Source organism: Diaphorina citri, unplaced genomic scaffold (assembly GCF_000475195.1).
Source record: "Diaphorina citri unplaced genomic scaffold, Diaci psyllid genome assembly version 1.1 scaffold1572, whole genome shotgun sequence".
NCBI lineage: Eukaryota > Metazoa > Arthropoda > Insecta > Hemiptera > Psyllidae > Diaphorina > Diaphorina citri.
The window spans coordinates 1-20,430 of record NW_007378998.1 but is presented as its reverse complement, the minus strand read 5'-3'; the positions used below and the strand labels follow the sequence as shown (position 1 = coordinate 20,430).

The 20,430-nt window shown below is 37.6% G+C and overlaps 2 protein-coding genes and 1 long non-coding RNA gene across 6 annotated transcripts; 2 read left to right on the top strand and 1 right to left on the bottom strand.

Moving 5' to 3' along the window:
• Window positions 1-4,571: 4,571 nt before the first annotated feature.
• LOC103516448 (cytochrome c oxidase subunit 5B, mitochondrial-like) lies at window positions 4,572-6,566 on the bottom strand. 2 transcript variants are annotated; one of them, XM_017447056.2, is made up of 3 exons: window positions 6,130-6,559; window positions 5,073-5,282; window positions 4,572-4,837 (listed from the first exon to the last, which is right to left on the bottom strand). In XM_017447056.2, the coding sequence occupies exons 1-2, from the start codon at window positions 6,362-6,364 to the stop codon at window positions 5,113-5,115; spliced, it is 405 nt and encodes a 134-aa protein (XP_017302545.1). In that variant the 5' UTR covers window positions 6,365-6,559; the 3' UTR covers window positions 4,572-4,837; window positions 5,073-5,112. The 2 variants fall into 2 exon arrangements, with proteins under 2 accessions (XP_017302545.1, XP_008479636.1); XM_008481414.2 differs by lacking the exon at window positions 5,073-5,282 and having other exon boundaries at window positions 4,575-5,047; window positions 6,130-6,566.
• On the top strand, window positions 6,310-6,739 carry LOC113470426. The gene is made up of 2 exons (XR_003393483.1): window positions 6,310-6,383; window positions 6,588-6,739. It is a non-coding gene; the product is annotated as an uncharacterized LOC113470426 (long non-coding RNA).
• A 2,586-nt stretch (window positions 6,740-9,325) lies between these two features.
• LOC103516447 (protein CLP1 homolog) lies at window positions 9,326-17,038 on the top strand. Of its 3 annotated transcripts, none has more exons than XM_026828842.1 (5): window positions 9,326-9,768; window positions 10,183-10,281; window positions 13,577-14,723; window positions 14,997-15,237; window positions 16,639-17,038. In XM_026828842.1, exons 3-4 carry the CDS (start codon window positions 13,652-13,654, stop codon window positions 15,197-15,199), a joined length of 1,275 nt encoding a protein of 424 aa, XP_026684643.1. In that variant the 5' UTR covers window positions 9,326-9,768; window positions 10,183-10,281; window positions 13,577-13,651; the 3' UTR covers window positions 15,200-15,237; window positions 16,639-17,038. The 3 variants fall into 3 exon arrangements, with proteins under 3 accessions (XP_026684643.1, XP_026684644.1, XP_008479632.1); XM_026828843.1 differs by having other exon boundaries at window positions 9,746-9,761; window positions 10,174-10,281; XM_008481410.3 differs by lacking the exons at window positions 9,326-9,768; window positions 10,183-10,281; window positions 16,639-17,038 and adding an exon at window positions 15,752-16,121 and having other exon boundaries at window positions 14,997-15,241.
• Window positions 17,039-20,430: the final 3,392 nt, after the last annotated feature.

Genomic DNA, 20,430 nt, shown 5'->3' with positions numbered 1-20,430 from the left:
CAATACAAGCACAGTAATTTTGTCAATATTTATTGGTACCTATGGTCTGGGTACTGAACCTAAAGATCTAAGGCTGTGTCCTCATCCGCACATAGTCTACGACCGTTGATCGATCATCGACGCGACGAGGTAAATCTACATATGTTGTCTAGGCAGTGTGGACAGTTTCAGTCGACATTGATCGAGTCGATAGACTTAATGTGGATACATCAGCTTAATAGTATACCTACCCTGTATAATAGGTACATTGCTATTGGGACTTAGAAACACCCGGTATTTTATTTTATCTTTGACATTTCATGCCCCTTCCTCCCCATTCTCTTTCCGTCTCTCTCCCTACCTTTTTCCGTCCCTCTACCTCTCTCTATCCGTCACTCTCAATTTCTCTCTCTGTTCACCCCCAAGAGGAGTGTGTCTCACCCACCAAGGTTTCAAAATCCCCGCAATATTGCACTTCGGCCGCCTGTGGAGGCCACAGCAGACAGAAGGCCGATCCGTTTTGTATCGAAAATGTCGGAGTTAACCTCCGCCGTGTTTAGGGAAAATTTCATGCTCTCTGTCTTTTCTTTTCATTTATAGCTCTCTCTCTTTCCCATCTGTATTGTGAATTTGAGCACTCCCTCCTCTTCTCTTCATTTTCTATTTTCGTCAGATCTTCTTTCTCTAATGTTATAGGTATACGTCTATCTACTATCTACGTTATGTATCGTTGTGGAGGTATCTGTACCTATAGGTTTAGACCAGTTGATAATGCGCTTATTCTCTCTCCCCTTCTCCTATATACTTTCCTCTGCGCGCTCTCTCTCTCTCTCTCTTTTCCTATATTTACCTCTACTCTCTCTGTTGCCCTATTATAGCCTGTCATTCTCTCTCTCCCTGTAGTCTTGCTCTCTCTTATTTCTGTTTCGAACATTTTCTCTCTCCCTTTCTACCTAAACAATGCTTCCTCCTCCCTTCGCTGTATTTCTCTCTCTCTCTCTCTCTCTCTCTTGTTTGCTATTATAGCCCTGGGCGTTTCGAAACTTCTCCGAAACGTGCTAGCATGAGAGAGAGAGAGAGAGATTGAAAGGGGGGGGGAGGAGGAGGAGGAGGAGGAGGAGGAGGAGGGAAGAGAGCGTTTCATGCTTTTTCTGTCTTCTTCTTTTACTATCATTCTTCTTTCATGTCATAATGATAAAGAGAAAAACTGGTTTACCTAAATACATCGAGAGCTAGAGGTACTTTCATATCATTATTAGATTATTATTCCTCAGAGTAAGAAAATATTATTATTTTTTTTTTTTTTTTAAAAAAAAAAGAGAGATCCAAGATTCAGAGAGAGAATTTCTTGGAACTAAAAAAAAAATCCATTTGATTATACGTACGAGTAGGACAGAGCAGGACAAGGTGTTCTTAATAAAAGGAGGCAGCATGGATATTATTATTATTTTTTATGAAAGACCCCTCTATTCTTACTAGTCACTAGTCGTCTGAGTGCACCCCTACTACCCCTAACCGTTTCCTAATTCTGGTGGGAGGTACCTACCTATGTTTTTTTTTTTAATTTTATTTTTTGCAGAGTGAATTAAGTACGAGTAGGTACCACCTACCTACCCATTTGAAGAAAATAAATAGAAAACAGTCAATTTTATGAAACTGCACAAGAAGGAAGAGAAAGACGGAATCTATACATTCCATGAACTTTCCTAGAATTCGGGGAGACTAAAGATAGAGAGCGAGAATTCAAAGAGAAATCGCATTGGGGTGAGAAGGAAGGAGGAATGTTGAACAAAGAAAAAGAATGCATCGGAGAGAGAGAGAGAGAGAGAGCACAATGAAATACGAGGACGGAAGACCCTTTTTTCTTAAAAAAAAAACTGGTTTTTACTCCTTTCAGTCCTAAGGGTCAGTAATTTAGAAGGCGAACAATCGATATCAATATTTTATGATGAACTTGGGTATTAAACGCTGGGGCACTGGACATACCATGATGGCCTAGTCGTCTAGAGGGTCATTGAAGTGGACGTCGATTGTCGATTTGGTTTTACGATTACCTACGACCGATCTCATTTCGAGGCTTAGGTAAATAGGTATACTGTTCAAACAAAATATAAATCACTTGGAAAAGGCATTAATTAAACTGAATACCAAAGTCAGACCGACTGTTATCGCGTGGAAGTCCTAAGGGTCAGTAATTTAGAAGGCGAACAATCGATATCAATATTTTATGATGAACTTGGGTATTAAACGCTGGGGCACTGGACACACCATGATGGCCTAGTCGTCTAGAGCTAGAGGGTCATTGAAGTGGACGTCGATTGTCGATTTGGTTTTACGATTACCTACGACCGATCTCATTTCGAGGCTTAGGTAAATAGGTATACCTACTGTTCAAACAAAATATAAATCACTTGGAAAAGGCATTAATTAAACTGAATACCAAAGTCAGATCGACTGTTATCGCGTGGGTATCACACGGATAAATTAAATGCCTAAAAGTCGAATACTTAAAACTTATTTCGTTCTTTCATTTAAAGGCCTCTATGTGAACCAGTTGAATCAGTAAAAGGGTCGCCATAAATTAACACCGTATAAGACTTTATGTAGAATCTTTATATTATACATAGCTGTATATAAATATTATTATATACTCGGAATATACATACAAGTGCAGTGAGGTACCTATTAGTAAGTATAGGAGAGGAAATACTTGTGCTCCCGTGTGTGAATGGAAAAAATCTCTGGTACAGCTTAGGAAACGCCAAAATCTATATAATCTCTTGGAGGGTTTCAGCAGTCATTATATATATAAGTTCTGTGGGTCAACTTGATACGGAGAACCAAAAGGCAGATATATTTTGCAGAACTTCAAACTTTCTTTGAAGTTCTGCAAAATATATCTGCCTTTTTGGTTCTCCGTATCAAAAAAAATCTATATAGGTAAATAAAATTGTAGATTTGTCTGTGGGTACATTGCTTAGAATCGTGAAATTTTTAGTTATTCTCACTCCTTATCCTTATGCATCCCCGATTCCAAAAATCACATTAGAAAAATTTCCGTCTGTCTGTCTGTTACGCTAAAAAGACCTTTGGTTGTCCTCTTTTCACACAAAAACGGCTCGACCGATTTTGATGAAATTTTTTGTGGTTGTTAAGAAAAGAACTCAGGGTGACATAGGCTACTTAAAATTGTCACATTCCATCCTCATTCAAAATGGCGGCGGTTCAAAGTTATGCCTATTATGCTGCACTGTGGGACATGTCAGGGAGCGCGTAGCGCGACAATGTGTGTGTGTGGTGTGATGGGTGTGTGTGTGTGTGTGTGTGGTGTGATGTGTGTGTGCTGGGTTTGTGTATGTGGTGTGATGGGTTTGTGTGTGTGTGATGGATGTGTGGTGTGTGTGAGGCGGCGGTTCAAAGTTATGCCTATTATGCTGCACTGTGGGACATGTCAGGGAGCGCGTAGCGCGACAATGTGTGTGTGTGGTGTGATAGGTGTGTGTGTGTGGTGTGATGTGTGTGTGATGGGTTTGTGTATGTGGTGTGATGGGTTTGTGTGTGTGGTGGTGTGTGTATGTGTGGTGGTCCCGTACAAAGGACGGGTCAACCACTAGTAATGAAGGTACCATGAAACTGATGAAGAACGTGAAAGAAGAAAAGAGAGAAGGTTTGAAAAGAGCAGAGATGGTAGAGAAGTAAAGGAAGAGAGAAGAGTGAGGGAGCAAGAAAGAGAATATCAGGGTAAAGAAGAGAAAGAGAAGGAAGAGAGGGGAGGTTGTAGAGGGGAAGAGGTTGATAAGTAAAGCACGAGTGAGGGGGTGGATGTACCTACAGGATGGATAGAAAAATGAAATTTAGAATTTTGGCCCTGATAGTCTTTGATAATGTGTGTGTTTTTTATTTTATTTTTTAATATGAATCACAGACGTGATCAATTTGAAGCACAGAACTCCTTTCAAATTTAATTATTGATTACTCATTATTAGTGCTTCCCCTATTGGCATAAGAACATGGAAAAATGAATCCACAAGGAGAGGCTGGGGCCATGACTTTGTGAGAAAAATATGGATCCTCCATTTCCTCTAAAAATAAGATATACCTACGACGTTTATTGGCGTTTTATGATATTTTAGACTTCAAGACATCCACCCTAGGTTATACTTTATAAACACCCTGTATATATAGAAAAAAGACAATCTTGTCAAGTTTTTTAAACTAAACAAACAAAAATTGTATTTTTTCAAATTTGTTCCTTAGAAATGTCTAAGTGAGAGTAAGGAAAGAATTACACATTCAAATCTTCAAGATAATTTCTGTACACATCAGTTGTATGTTATTTGTTTTCTGAACAACTCTTGGCTGTTTCTCTCCAAGTCAGTCTTCCTATTCCATAAAAGCATTTACTTACAAGGGATCTACTACTCCTATCTACATGACACAATAATAATAATGACTATCAAGAGTACAATTTGAGAGGGAGTTTTCTCTCCAAGTCAGTCTTCCTATTCCATAAAAGCATTTACTTACAAGGGATCTACTACTCCTATCTACATGACACAATAATAATAATAATGACTATCAAGAGTACAATTTGAGAGGGAGTTGGGGGGATTTCATTGGCTAAAGAACAAAAATGAGGACAATAGGACTGATTTGAACAAAAAGTAAAATATAATTTAACTCTAGGTATCTACTATTTTAGAACAAGAAATGTGTAGGTTCTTAGGTTGAAATCTTGAATTGTCTAGGTTTACATTGAAGGTATTGCATCTAAACATGTCTAGGACTTCAAGACCATTTTGTTAAAAGCTTCACATGAACACAAACCCCCTTGTTATTGAGAAGGGTAAAGGAACATGTTTCTTTTCATACATTGAGAACATTTTACATTGTAAGATTTAGATAGGAGCTTTGTAGACTAATTTGAACCAGTGTCCGCACATACAGCGTTTGGGTTTTCCCTCATAAAGCCACATCCAGTTAATACTCGGTGATTCTTCTTCACAGATGCAACCAACAATTCTGGCCTCGAATGCTGATGGAACTTCAGTGGGCTGTGTTTTGGTTCCTGAAATCAACAAGGAAAGGAACATGTTTCTTTTCATACATTGAGAACATTTTACATTGTAAGATTTAGATAGGAGCTTTGTAGACTAATTTGAACCAGTGTCCACACATACAGCGTTTGGGTTTTCCCTCATACAGCCACATCCAGTTAATACTCGGTGATTCTTCTTCACAGATGCAACCAACAATTCTGGCCTCGAATGCTGATGGAACTTCAGTGGGTTGTGTTTTGGTTCCTGAAATCAACAAGGGTAATGCTTAGATTTTCAACTGACAGCCATGTTCTACACTAAATGAATAAATGAAATATTTATCAACAGTAAAACATGAATGCAATATAATTATAACTACCTAACAAAGGTAGAACTTGACAGACTCCATAATCATTCTTGCAAAAATTTAATTTAACTTTTCTCAATGTACAGACACATGATTTGGATTTGACCATATCCCAACCCAACTCACTACATTGGGATACAAATGTCTCAAGTTACACTCATTAATCTGCTTGTAAACTAAAATACACAAGAGACTGTTGTACAAGTCAACTTGTGCAATATTGGTTGCAAGTGGACACTAAAAGGATAAAGCCAAACATGCAAGGTTCATTTCGAAATGTGTACCTACATCTATACTCATGTACATAGTCTACAGACAATACAAGCACAGTAATTTTGTCAATATTTATTTGGTGTTGTGATGTTGTGACACAAACAGAGTAAAGTTCAAAGTTTGAAATGAGAAATTCTTCCTGGAGTAAGACCTTGGGTACAAAATGCACAATGGATGAATTACCTGCCCCATACATTTGAACACTCTTGTAAGTATCTGACCATAGGGTCTTCTACTTGTATTTGATGTTGTGACACAAACAGAGTAAAGTTCAAAGTTTGAAATGAGAAATTCTTCCTGGAGTAAGACCTTGGGTACAAAATGCACTATGGATGAATTACCTGCCCCATACATTTGAACACTCTTGTAAGTATCTGACCATAGGGTCTTCTACTTTGGTCTAAACACCTACTTCTTTACTTCTACCTACTCAGGTTCTAGCATTTGCTTTTGTTATTTGTGCTCTCTTACCTAATCCCCGTTTTCTGATTTTAACGTTGAATGGATCAGGGTCTCCAGCTAGTTCAGCTAACAGTTCTCTCTTCTCGAGACCAGTAGCGAGATCCAGAGGGTCTGGTAGTTCATCGAGGTCGTTCTTATTCCATCTCTGTGCACATGTAGAGAAACTATTGCCTGTAGCTGTAACACTCCTAGCCAGGTATCGGGTATTGGGACTAAGCACTAGGGATCTGAAGAATACAGCCATTGTCAACTATGAAAACTAGGTCAAACTGAACTGTAGAACACTCGCTTTTCCGTCTAGGAGTACTTCCAGCGGAACTTGGTCAAAAGAACATCAAATTAGATAACAGAAAATTAGATGTCTTTTAGTTCTTTTACCGACGGCAATGGAAAAAAAGTTTTTCCCAAAAAATTCACCCTGAAAATAACCTTCAAAATTTTCTCCATTTTATCACTATGAAAACTAGGTCAAACTGAACTGTAGAACACTCGCTTTTCCGTCTAGGAGTACTTCCAGCGGAACTTGGTCAAAAGAACATCAAACAGAAAATTAGATGTCTTTTAGTTCTTTTACCGACGGCAATGGAAAAAGTTTTTCCAAAAAAATTCACCCTGAAAATAACCTTCAAAATTTTCTTGCATTTTATCACTTTTTGATCACGCTTGCCGCAACATGAGAAAAAAATAAATTGATCAAGGGGTATTTCACACGATGCTTGTAAGGGAAAGGTGTGAAGCTGGCCCGGCCAAGTGTAGCAATTGTATTTTATTTAACAATAGAACAGTTGCGTTTACTAGGGTGATGTTTCAAAGTCATAGATAGCAGGAAAAATGAGTTTTTTTTACTTAAGTTATATATAGAAATGGATACTTACGAGTGATTTACAAAGGATGTCAAAATTAAATAAATTAATTAATAAGGAAAAATGAGGACCAACGAAATTTTTCTTTTTCTTCTACAACCTTCAGATTTGGATTTTTCCCAACTTTTACATATAAATCATTTATAATTTTTACCCATTTGCAACTGCTCCATTGTTGTATTTTATTTTACATCTAACCGCTAACCTCAGCCCGGTTCATTCAAGGTCACTACCTCCCCTCACCTTTATGAAAACAACACGAATTTCTGGTTAATCCGGCCCGAAGGACCAATTCCTGGTTAATCTGGCCCGAAGGACCACTGATTGAAAAATGGGCTTCAGGTTGAAGCATCGTGTGTAACAAGCCTCTGAAAATCATGTTCTGTTTCACAGGTTGGTACGCTTGCATGTCGATTGTGAAACAGCTGTTTCGATTTTAAATTTTAAAAACACATTTCAAGTTTTCAATTTCAATTTTTCAAGCAAAATCATCTGCAAAATTCATTTCCCAAATTTTAAATTCTAAACTCTAAACTTGAGATCCTCTTGTGGTTCGTTTCTGTAGAACAGATTTGACTGCCAAATTGTCAGTGGACACATCTTCAATCTAAATACCCAATATGCCCGCCGCTCTCAGTCCCAAAGTCCTCAGCCAACTGAAAGCCTGGTAAGTGTCTTCTTACTTAGAACGGTAGCAAAGTCGATGGGTAAAATCTAGGCACCCAGCCTAGGTCTTATCAAGGGTAAAAGCAGTTCGTTGGCTTTGTGGGATGAAGTTCCCTTATTATGTACATACAAGGGGGTTTTGGGTAAGGTGTGTTTTAGTAAACTGTTACCTACTTTACAATATCAACCCATATTTCTATTTCCTTCTATGAGGTGATAAAAGGAGTAGGTAGATAGATAGGTACCTATTTTTAAATTACCTACATAAAAGTCTGTGCAAGAATCTGGTTGGGGCATGGTTAGCCCAGTATTAACACACTTGACATGCAGAAGTTTCTGGGTTGAATATACACCATTGACAAAAAAATTTTATTAGTTTTTCAATTGCAATATTTTGGTACTTGTTCAGAAGTCATGTCAGTGGAAAATTGGTACAAAAAGGAGTTGTCACAAATGAGCAGTAATCAGTGTTATTATAGGTTCAAGTCAAACACAAGAAAAGAGCTTTCACAATTTGAGCAGTGACCAGTGTTATTTTAGGGTTAGAATAAACTCCGAAAAAGAATCTTTCTTTTTCGGTGTCGTGGCTTTTAAATATTTTCTCTTGCATCTCATATTTTACTTGGCTACACACTCATATTTTAATTTGGAAATTACCTACTTCCTGGTTGATTGATTAACAAATCAACGGGTAAAACCCATGTACCTATGGTGTTCTTGCATTGACCCAGTACCCAAATGGGGGAGAAAAGGAAAATTTTTTCTTTTTTTCCAAAATTGCCACAAAAAAAAAAAAAAAAAAAAAAAAAAATACGCGTACAAATGAGCCAGTGTTATTATAGGTTCAAGTCAAACATAAGAAAAGAGCTTTCACTCTTTGAGCAGTGACCAGTGTTATTTTAGGGTTAGAATAAACACAAAAAGAATCTTTCTTTTTCGTTGTCATGGCTTCTAAATATTTTCTCTTGCATCTCATATTTTACCTGGCTACACACTCATATTTTAATTTGGAAATTACTTCCTGGTGGATTAATTGATTGATTAACAAATCAATGGGTAAAACCCATGTACCTATGGTGTTCTTGTATTGACCCAGTACCCAAATGGGAAGTATTGTGTCTCTTCTCACCCATCTGATGAGAGGCATACTATGGGATGGACCACATTGAAGACACATACCAACATAAGAGCTTTTTTGTGAAGGAGTTCTACCCAATCAATTTAGGTATTATGGGCATTCTTCCATTTTCTCCTATTCCCTCCTCTACTTGATATTGGGATGTTATCTAAATCTCTGTTGTTACTATTCCCTTTATCAAACCTATAAAAATAACACAAATGAGCAAATTTTGTGTGCATATTATTACCTTTTTTAAAAAATACCGTTAACCACTTTTAGGTTTACGTTTCCCCTCTTGCCATACTAAACCAAGCTCTCGACTTCGGTTAACGATAGAGTTGCCTTTTTTTTCTCGGTTAATGCGAATAGCAGATTTTTTTAATCAGCTGATTATCCCCACTACGAGATTTTTACCCCCACTCTAAATCTCGGTTTTGGTTAGATGTTAAATAAAATACGACAAAATAATGTGTAAATGTGGGTGTAAATGCAAATTATCACAAGACGAGAACAGTGGATAGTTCTTTTTAGAGCTAAAACCCCTCAACCATCTGAGGTGGAAAATGTTATTGATGGAACTGGACGCCAGCCGTGGTGCCAGTCCAGCAAACCCTCAGTCAAACTCACTTCTAGACCTAGGCCACAGGCCTCTTGGGTTCGTATTCGTAGGGTTTGCGACGCAGGCAATTTTTTTTCCCCCAATCTTTATGAAAATGACACGAATTTCTGGTTAATCCGGCCCGAAGGACCACTGATTGAAAAATGGGCTTCAGGTTGAAGCATCGTGTGTAACAAGCCTCTGAAAATCATGTTCTGTTTCACAGATTGGTACGCTTGCATGTCGATTGTGAAACAGCTGTTTCGATTTTAAATTTTAAAAACACATTTCAAGTTTTCAATTTCAATTTTTCAAGCAAAATCATCTGCAAAATTCATTTCCCAAATTTTAAATTCTAAACTCTAAACTTGAGATCCTCTTGTGGTTCGTTTCTGTAGAACGTTTGACCTTTAGAAAATAGAAAAAAATTAAATGCACTTCATAAGAATGTACCTATTTCCTTGATTAAAATGTTTTGTAGTTTTTTTTATAAATCATTGTTTTCATTTCTAAATACCTACTAAAATTTTTGAAGGTTTATTTTCCTGTCCTACATATTATCGTAAAAATTGTTGTTGAGGTGAAATAAATAATCAGCAAGATCTGGTGAGGGCCCAACAACAATACTCTTTGTGTTTCTAAGTGTCATGGATCAACTTTTTGAGAGTTATTCCATATGATATGTGTCAGATATCGATTGTGTGTTAGACTGATTAAGGTCTAATTTGGTAACCAAGAGAATGCAGATTCAGATCCCAACTGTGCAAATACTTTTGTTCTCATTTGAAAATTGAACCACAGTAAATGTAGAACAGAGATTTGACTGCCAAATTGTCAGTGGACACATCTTCAATCTAAATACCCAATATGCCCGCCGCTCTCAGTCCCAAAGTCCTCAGCCAACTGAAAGCCTGGTAAGTGTCTTCTTACTTAGAACGGTAGCAAAGTCGATGGGTAAAATCTAGGCACCCAGCCTAGGTCTTATCAAGGGTAAAAGCAGTTCGTTGGCTTTGTGGGATGAAGTTCCCTTATTATGTACATACAAGGGGGTTTTGGGTAAGGTGTGTTTTAGTAAACTGTTACCTACTTTACAATATCAACCCATATTTCTATTTCCTTCTATGAGGTGATAAAAGGAGTAGGTAGATAGATAGGTACCTATTTTTAAATTACCTACATAAAAGTCTGTGCAAGAATCTGGTTGGGGCATGGTTAGCCCAGTATTAACACACTTGACATGCAGAAGTTTCTGGGTTGAATATACACCATTGACAAAAAAATTTTATTAGTTTTTCAATTGCAATATTTTGGTACTTGTTCAGAAGTCATGTCAGTGGAAAATTGGTACAAAAAGGAGTTGTCACAAATGAGCAGTAATCAGTGTTATTATAGGTTCAAGTCAAACACAAGAAAAGAGCTTTCACAATTTGAGCAGTGACCAGTGTTATTTTAGGGTTAGAATAAACTCCGAAAAAGAATCTTTCTTTTTCGGTGTCGTGGCTTTTAAATATTTTCTCTTGCATCTCATATTTTACTTGGCTACACACTCATATTTTAATTTGGAAATTACCTACTTCCTGGTTGATTGATTAACAAATCAACGGGTAAAACCCATGTACCTATGGTGTTCTTGCATTGACCCAGTACCCAAATGGGAAGTATTGTGTCTCTTCTCACCCATGACCCATGTGATGAGAGGCTTACTATGGGATGGACCACATTGAAGACACATACCAACATAAGAGCTTTTTTTGTGAAGGAGTTCTACCCAACCAATATTATTGTTATTATTTTTTGCAACTGACTTTGTACCATGTACCTATTTTGTGTATTTATGTAAATAAAATAAAATAAATCTAGGTATTATGGGCGTTCTTCCATTTTCTCCTATTCTCTCCTCTACCTGATATTGGGATGTTACCTAAATCTCTGTTGTTACTATTCCCTTTATCAAACCTATAAAAATAACACAAAATAAATGAGCAAATTGTGTGTGCATATTATTACTTTTTGTCTAGTGGTCAATTCTTGACATTCCTAGCTAACAATTTTTTTGTAAAATTTCATAATAGGTACCTGGTACCTACCAATCTTTTTTTTTTTTTTTTTTTTTAAAAAAAGGAAAAAAAATCACCAATTGTTTGGTTTTCTACCTTTGTGAGGAACTCTGACATAATTAATTTTATTGTGGTCAGCACTGCCCTTGTTTGGATCCAGAGGTTGGTGGTTTAATTCCAAGTCAAACCCTACAATCAAGTCCTGGCTTCAAAAATGAACACATACAATTAAATGATTTCAAACTTAGTATCATAGTGGCAAAAATAACACAGCCTAAGTTTTTTTTTTGAGATTTCTGTGCTATCTGGAATTGTTTGTTATTCTACACATACTTAGTGACAAAGTGTTTTTTTTTTTTTTAATTCCAAAAGATGGCACTGTTATAAGTAGCATTTTTAATTTAGGTTCTGCAATCTCTTTTTGCCTAAAAACATAAGGCAATCCAGCAGGGACTATAGAGACACTGACTACTGACTTGATGACAGTAGACAAAAAAGAGTAGGTACTTTATAGTAGGTAACAGAAACACTCACTTGTGACTTGAATTAGCGCAAGAATAAAAAGAGGTTGAGAAAACTAATTACCTATTAGGTAAGTACCTACGAAAAACGAAATTTTACTTCAAATTCTTCAAAAGTTGTGAGGTCTTGACAAACAGAAAATAAAATTACAAGTCAAAAAACTCAAAAATACACAAAGAATTTATGGTGGGAAAGGGACGTTTTATGACATGTTTAATGAAAAATAAAATCCCATCCCCCTACTGTTGTCATGGGATTTTTCTCGAAAAATCTCGTCCTCAACACGCTCCCCTGTGCTAGATCCCACTTTTTGATCACGCTTGCCGCAACATGAGAAAAAAATAAATTGATCAAGGGGTATTTAACACGATGCTTGTAAGGGAAAGGTGTAAAGCTGGCCCGGCCAAGTGTAGCAATTGTATTTTATTTAACAATAGATCAGTTGCGCTTACTCGGGTGATGTTTCAAAGTCATAGGGCAGGAAAAATGAGGACCAACGGAATTTTTCTTTTTCTTCTACGACCTTCAGATTTGGATTTTTCCCAACTTTTACATATAAAATATAAATTGACCATTTATTTATAATTTTTACCCATTTGCAACTGCTCCATTGTTGTATTTTATTTTACATCTAACCACTAACACTAACCTCAGCCCGGTTCATTTAAGGTCACTAACTCCCCTCACATGGAAGTGTGTTTATGACGTTAGGGGCGTTAACCACTTTTAGGTTTACGTTTCCCCTCTTGCCATACTAAACCAAGCTCAAGCTCTCGACTGCGGTTAACGAGAGAGTCGCCATTTTTTCTCGGTTAATGCGAACAACTGATTTTTTTAATCAGCTGATTATTCCCACTACGAGATTTTTACCCCCACTCTCTAATTCTCGGTTCTTGGGTTAAGGGTTAAATAAAATACAACAAATAAATGTACCTATTTCATTTAACATCTGGAAAATAGAAAAAAAAAAAAAAAAAAAAAAAAAAAATGAAATAGGCAGTGTACCTTTGGCCACAGTAATAAACATATTGGTACTGGATCTCCTACATCAATTTGAACAGTGAATTCATCACTGTGCTTAAACTCATTTCATTGTAGGTATGAGTTCATTTTGGAAGCTGGTCAAGACTGGTTGACATTAGGGAATACTGGTTATTTGACTTCACTGTGTATGTCTATGGGGCCTAACCTAGGAACCTATCACTACATGAAATCAGACATCTCTTCATCACTACAATGCAATGTTTTGATTCTTGGGCAAAAGCTCAACTTCTTATTCTGTTGTATTACAGTGTTGAAATTGGAAATAAAAAAAGCACCTAATAAGTAGTTCTTCTATTTATACTTTTTTTTTGTCACCATCAGTCCTGTTCTTTCCATTGGAAGCATTATCTTCACTGGCTTGACTAGAATCTGGTATGCTCTCACTCGCTTTGTCCAGTCGCTGACATGTATCCACTGTTGTCATGAGGAGCGCATCCCGCATCCTATTTATACTTAATTTCAATTTCATTAGTGTATAATATTAGTTTATTAATTCTCAAGTCAATATTTTTACTTTTTGATAATTTTACCAAGTTCTTGATGAAGTATTCCAAATCCCATTATTTTGTTCTTGTGTGTTTCATAGAGAGAGAAAGAGAGAAGAAAAATTGGAAAGCAAGAGAAAGATAACAGACAGGCAGGTTGCAGTCCCTCCCCCAACATGGCTACACTAGGTCCAGATGATCAAACGTTTGAACTCAAACAAGACCAAGAACTCCGATTTGAAGTAGAAAATGCTCAGATTGAAATAGAAGTGACATCTGGTCTGGCTGAGATCTTTGGTGTTGAGTTGGTCAAAAGCAAGAAGTACCTATTCCCCATCGGAGCCAAAGGTGCGGTCTATACCTGGCATGGGTGTTCTATCACAATGAAGAACGCACGCAAGAACATGACTTATGTGTCGAAAGAAACTCCAATGAACTATTACATGAATGTGCATATCATCCTCGAGAAGCAACGCTCAGAGGCAGAGCAGCAATCCAAGCGAGGTCCCATCACAATGATAGTGGGACCTCAGGATGTGGGTAAATCCACCCTATGTCACATTCTACTCAATTACGCCGTGCGAATGCCTGGACTCAATAGAAAGCCCATCTTTGTTGACCTGGATGTCGGTCAAGGTCATGTGTCTGTTCCAGGAACCATAGGAGCATTGGTCATTGAACGACCAGCCACTATTGAGGATGGCTTCTCTCAGCTCGCCCCTATTGTTTATAACTACGGTCATCTGACACCCAATGCTAATCTAGAGCTGTACCAACACTGTGTGGAACGACTGTGGAAGTCAGTGGATGAACGAATGAATAAAGACTCCAAGACCAACTCCTCTGGTATGATTATCAACACATGTGGCTGGATCAAGGGCGATGGCTTCAAATGTCTCATGGCCTGTGCTAAGAGTTTGCGTGTGGACAACATTCTTGTTCTCGATCAGGAACGATTGTACAACGAACTCATCCGAGAATTGCCGAAATCGTACGATGTCGTTCTACTGCCCAAGTCTGGTGGTGTTGTGGATCGGAGCCGACAGTTCAGAGCGGAAGCGCGTGATAAGAGGATCAAGGAGTATTTCTATGGCTCACGACTCAAACCATTCAATCCACACTCATTTGATATCAAGTTTGGGGAGGTTCAGATCTACAAGATAGGAGCGCCAGTGTTGCCAGACTCTTGTATGCCACTCGGTGTCACTGCCACTGAATTCCTTACCAAGGTCGTGCTGGTTCAGCCAGGTAAGCTATTCATTCAATAATTGAAAAAAAAAAAAAAACTTTTGTTAACCTAACTTTTTACCTACATAATTGTTCTTATTTGAAAGAAGACATCACAGAGAAGTTTGAATGTAAAAGGATGGGGGTAGCCTGTACACGATTTGTAAAGGATGAGGTAGGCTACACACAAAAATGCTTTGTTTTATTGGAATAGAAGTTTCAAGTCTGATGGCTCATTTATTGTAAATTTAAATACCTACATTACCTACTGATAAATTTTCGTATATTTTCCAGGTCCCTCTCTCCTGCACCATCTTCTCGCTCTCTCATTCGCCACCACCGAGTCTGAAATCCTGGAGCAGAATATCGTGGGTTTTGTATGTGTGACTCATGTGGATATGCTCCGACAATCACTCAGTGTCCTGTGTCTTCAAGCAAGACCTTTGCCTTGTAGCAAGTTGATCCTGACTGATATCCAATACATGGACAGTAACTAACATGTGAAACATCCTGTATACATATACCCCCTGTCTGGGTGAGCAGCTCATTCTGGCCGGTGAAAATTTTGCAACGGTTTGTCTGGAAATCGAGATTTTCCATTTTTCAAAAGGGTTTTCCGGAAAACGGTTTGGGATAAATACAAACGGTTTTCACAGGTTTGTTCTGCTCATTGAGAGCTATTTAAAACCGGGCTGGCCGGTAAAAATTTTGCAACGGTTTGTCTGGAAATTGAAATTTTCCATTTTTCAAAAGGGTTTTCCGGAGTTTTCCGGAAAACGGCATGGCATAAAGACAAACAGTTTTCACAGGTTTGTTCTGTTCATTGAAAGCTATTTAAAACCGGGCTGGCCGGTTAAAAATTTGCAACGGTTTGTCTGGAAATTGAAATTTTCCATTTTTCAAAAGGGTTTTCCGGAAAACGGCATGGCATAAAGACAAACGGTTTTCACAGGTTTGTTCTTCTCATTGAGAGCTATTTAAAATCGGGCTGGCCGGTGAAAATTTTGCAACGGTTTGTCTGGAAATCGAGATTTTCCATTTTTCAAAAGGCAGCTCATTCAAGTTCAAACCTCACTCCAAGTATTAGAAATTTTTTTGTAACTATTTTTATTGTCATTTTCTGTTTTCTATTATCCTTAAGTTTAGAGAACCTAGGTATTAACTTAAATGCCATGAACTTTCAACTCTGTTTCGCTAGGTCGCGGGTTCGATTCCCGCCTGGGTGAACTGTATCCTAACTGATCTCGTTAAACGGCCGTTTTTTTCTATCGGATGACTTCTCTCTTTGATATCGGGATAAGATCTCCGTGATTACAGTTCCCTCTATCAAACCTCTTTTAACAAAAGAGTAACCTGTTTGACCTTTAGAAAATAGAAAAAAATTAAATGCACTTCATAAGAATGTACCTATTTCCTTGATTAAAATGTTTTGTAGTTTTTTTTTTATAAATCATTGTTTTCATTTCTAAATACCTACTAAATTTTTTTAAGGTTTATTTTCCTGTCCTATTATCGTAAAAATTGTTGTTGAGGTGGAATAAATAATCAGCAAGATCTGGTGAGGGCCCAACAACAATACTCTTTGTGTTTCTAAGTGTCATGGATCAACTTTTTGAGAGTTATTCCATATGATATGTGTTAGATATCCATTGTGTGTTAGACTGATTAAGGTCTAATTTAGTAACCAAGAGAATGCAGATTCAGATCCCAACTGTGCAAATACTTTTGTTCTCATTTGAAAATTGAACCACAGTAACTAAATCTCCAAACGTTAGGTGGCAGAGAATGCCTAGAACTTAAATAGGTACCTTCCATTTAAAAGTTTTTATTATTATTTATTAGTAAATAAATCTCCAAACGTTAGGTGGCAGAGAATGCCTAGAACTTAAATAGGTACCTTCCATTTAAAAGTTTTTATTATTATTTATCATTTCAGGGCTCCATCAGTGGGTGTATTCGGTGCCAGCGGGTTTGTCACGCTCGTATGGGCCACCAACTGGAAAGATTTCCTGCAGTTCATCCCTATTCCTGGCTTGATTGATCAAGGCTACAAAGATTAGAGTGCATGCTTGTTGTTTATAATATGAATGTAATTGAGTAACATTTAAGTTAATTAGACAATTTTATGTAAATGGCACCCCTCCCACCATTAATACTATGTTCCTCTCTATCCTACACCAACATTACAACAAACAACTTATTTATTTATGAAACTGCCTAGTTATCTACTTTTAATATTTAGGAGTAGCCAAATGAAATTTACGAAGGACTAAACATGTTCCACACAAACATTGAAAAGGAGATACTAGAAAGCTAACTCCAGAGACAATTGCAGCTTGGAGAAATTTTAAAAACGGGGTTACTTCTAAGACCTGAATTTATTTATTTATTAACACAGTAAACGGGCGTACCCTTTTCTATCTACCTATCTGTTTTACATATCGAGTTCCCTAGCTAACCTATCTAGCTTAGTCTATGAAAAAAATAACGTAAAAAAAAAAAAAAAAAAAAAAAAAAAGAGTAAATGTGGATCTAAAATACCTACCTTGAAAATTAAATAATGTGTTATTCTTTTTCTCATTCACCATCATTAAATTTCCAGTTCAAAGTTAGCAGGGCACGGTTAGCCCAGTGGTAACGCGCTCTCATCTCCTTTTAATTTAACATTTGAGTGTTGGTAAGTCCAAACGAGCTAAGCGCTAACATTAGGCAGAAAGTATCGGGGTTCGATGCCCGCCATCGAAAAAAAAAAAAAAAAAAAAAAAAAAATGCACTCGTTTTTTCGATTGCAAACATTTAAATGGGTTACCTCCTGGTGTTCTTATGTTGACCCAGCACCTAAATTTGAACTATTGTGTCTCTTCTCGCAAAACTGATGAAAGGTTTAGGTTGGGTTTGGGTCGGGTTAGGTTAGGTTTGGGTTAGGTTACGTTAACAGCACCAAAGTCGCGGCGGAGAATGGATACTTGTCATGAACGTAGTTCCCTAATAATAGGTTAGGTTTGAGTTAGGTTAGGATAAAGGGAAAACGGCATTTGGGATAAAGACACGGTTTTCACAGGTTTGTTCTGCTCATTGAGAGCTATTTAAAACCGGGCTGGCCGGTAAAAAAATTGCAACGGTTTGTCTGGAAATTGAAATTTTCCATTTTTCAAAAGGGTTTTCCGGAATTTTCCGGAAAACGGCATGGCATAAAGACAAACGGTTTTCACAGGTTTGTTCTGCTCATTGAGAGCTATTTAAAACCGGGCTGGCCGGTGAAAATTTTGCAACGGTTTGTTTGGAAATCGAGATTTTCCATTTTTCAAAAGGGTTTTCCGGAAAACGGTTTGGGATAAAGACAAACGGTTTTCACAGGTTTGTTCTGCTCATTGAGAGCTAATTAAAACCGGGCTGGACGGTAAAAAATTTGCAACGGTTTGTCTGGAAATTGAAATTTTCCATTTTTCAAAAGGGTTTTCCGGAGTTTTCAGGAAAACGGCATGGCATAAAGACAAACAGTTTTCACAGGTTTGTTCTGTTCATTGAAAGCTATTTAAGGTTAGGTTTAGGTTAGGTTAGGTTAGGTATTTTTCATTTTTCAAAAGGGTTTTCCGGAAAACTGCATGCCAGAAAGACAAACGGTTTTCACAGGTTTGTTCTGCTCATTGAGAGCTATTTAAAACCGGGCTGGCCGGTAAAATTTTTGCAACGGTTTGTCTGGAAATCGAGATTTTCCTTTTTTCAAAAGGGTTTTCCGGAGTTTTTCGGAAAACGGCATACCAGAAAGACAAACGGTTTTTACAGGTTTGTTCTGCTCATTGGGAGCTATTTAAAACCGGGCTGGCCGGTAAAAAATTTGCAACGGTTTGTCTGGAAATCGAGATTTTTCATTTTTCAAAAGGGTTTTCCGGAAAACTGCATGCCAGAAAGACAAACGGTTTTCACAGGTTTGTTCTGCTCATTGAGAGCTATTTAAAACCGGGCTGGCCGGTAAAAATTTTGCAACGGTTTGTCTGGAAATCGAGATTTTCCTTTTTTCAAAAGGGTTTTCCGGAGTTTTTCGGAAAACGGCATGCCAGAAAGACAAACGGTTTTTACAGGTTTTTTTCTGTTCATTGAGAGCTATTTAAAACCGGGCTGGCCGGTAAAAAATTTGCAACGGTTTGTCTGGAAATTGAGATTTTCCATTTTTCAAAAGGGTTTTCCGGAGTTTTCCGGAAAACGGCATGCCAGAAAGATAAACGGTTTTCACAGGTTTGTTCTGCTCATTGAGAGCTATTTAAAACCGGGCTGGCCGGTAAAAAATTTGCAACGGTTTGTCTGGAAATCGAGATTTTTCATTTTTCAAAAGGGTTTTCCGGAAAACTGCATGCCAGAAAGACAAACGGTTTTCACAGGTTTGTTCTGTTCATTGAGAGCTATTTAAAACCGGGCTGGCCGGTAAAATTTTTACAACGGTTTGTCTGGAAATTGAGATTTTCCATTTTTCAAAAGGGTTTTCCGGAAAACGGCATGCCAGAAAGACAAACGGTTTTTACAGGTCGGAAAACGGCATGGCATAAAGACAAACAGTTTTCACAGGTTTGTTCTGTTCATTGAAAGCTATTTAAAACCGGGCTGGCCGGTAAAATTTTTGCAACGGTTTGTCTGGAAATTGAAATTTTCCATTTTTTAAAAGGGTTTTCCGGAGTTTTCCGGAAAACGGTATGGCATAAAGACAAACAGTTTTCACAGGTTTGTTCTGTTCATTAAAAGCTATTTAAAACCGGGCTGGCCGGTAAAAAATTTGCAACGGTTTGTCTGGAAATTGAAATTTTCCATTTTTCAAAAGGGTTTTCCGGAAAACGGTTTGGGATAAAGACACGGTTTTCACAGGTTTGTTCTGCTCATTGAGAGCTATTTAAAACCGGGCTGGCCGGTAAAAAATTTGCAACCGTTTGTCTGGAAATTGAAATTTTCCATTTCTCAAAAGGGTTTTCCGGAGTTTTCCGGAAAACGGCATGGCATAAAGACAAACAGTTTTCACAGGTTTGTTCTGTTCATTGAAAGCTATTTAAAACCGGGCTGGCCGGTAAAAAATTTGCAACGGTTTGTCTGGAAATTGAAATTTTCCATTTTTCAAAAGGGTTTTCCGGAGTTTTCAGGAAAACGGCATGGCATAAAGACAAACGGTTTTCACAGGTTTGTTCTGCTCATTGAGAGCTATTTAAAACCGGGCTGGGCGGTAAAAATTTTGCAACGGTTTGTCTGGAAATTGAAATTTTCCATTTTTCAAAAGGGTTTTCCGGAGTTTTCCGGAAAACGGCATGGTATAAAGACAAACAGTTTTCACAGGTTTGTTCTGTACATTAAGAGCTATTTAAAAGTTTTCCGGAAAACGGCATGGCATAAAGACAAACAGTTTTCACAGGTTTGTTCTGTTCATTGAAAGCTATTTAAAACCGGGCTGCCCGGCAAAATTTTTGCAACGGTTTGTCTGGAAATTGAAATTTTCCATTTTTCAAAAGGGTTTTCCGGAGTTTTCCGGAAAACGGCATGGCATAAAGACAAACGGTTCTCACAGGTTTGTTCTGCTCATTGAGAGCTATTTAAAACCGGGCTAGCCGGTAAAAAATTTGCAACAGTTTGTCTGGAAATCGAGATTTTCCATTTTCAAAAGGGTTTTCCCGAGTTTTCCGGAAAACGGTTTGGGATAAAGACAAACGGTTTTCACAGGTTTGTTCTGCTCATTGAGAGCTATTTAAAA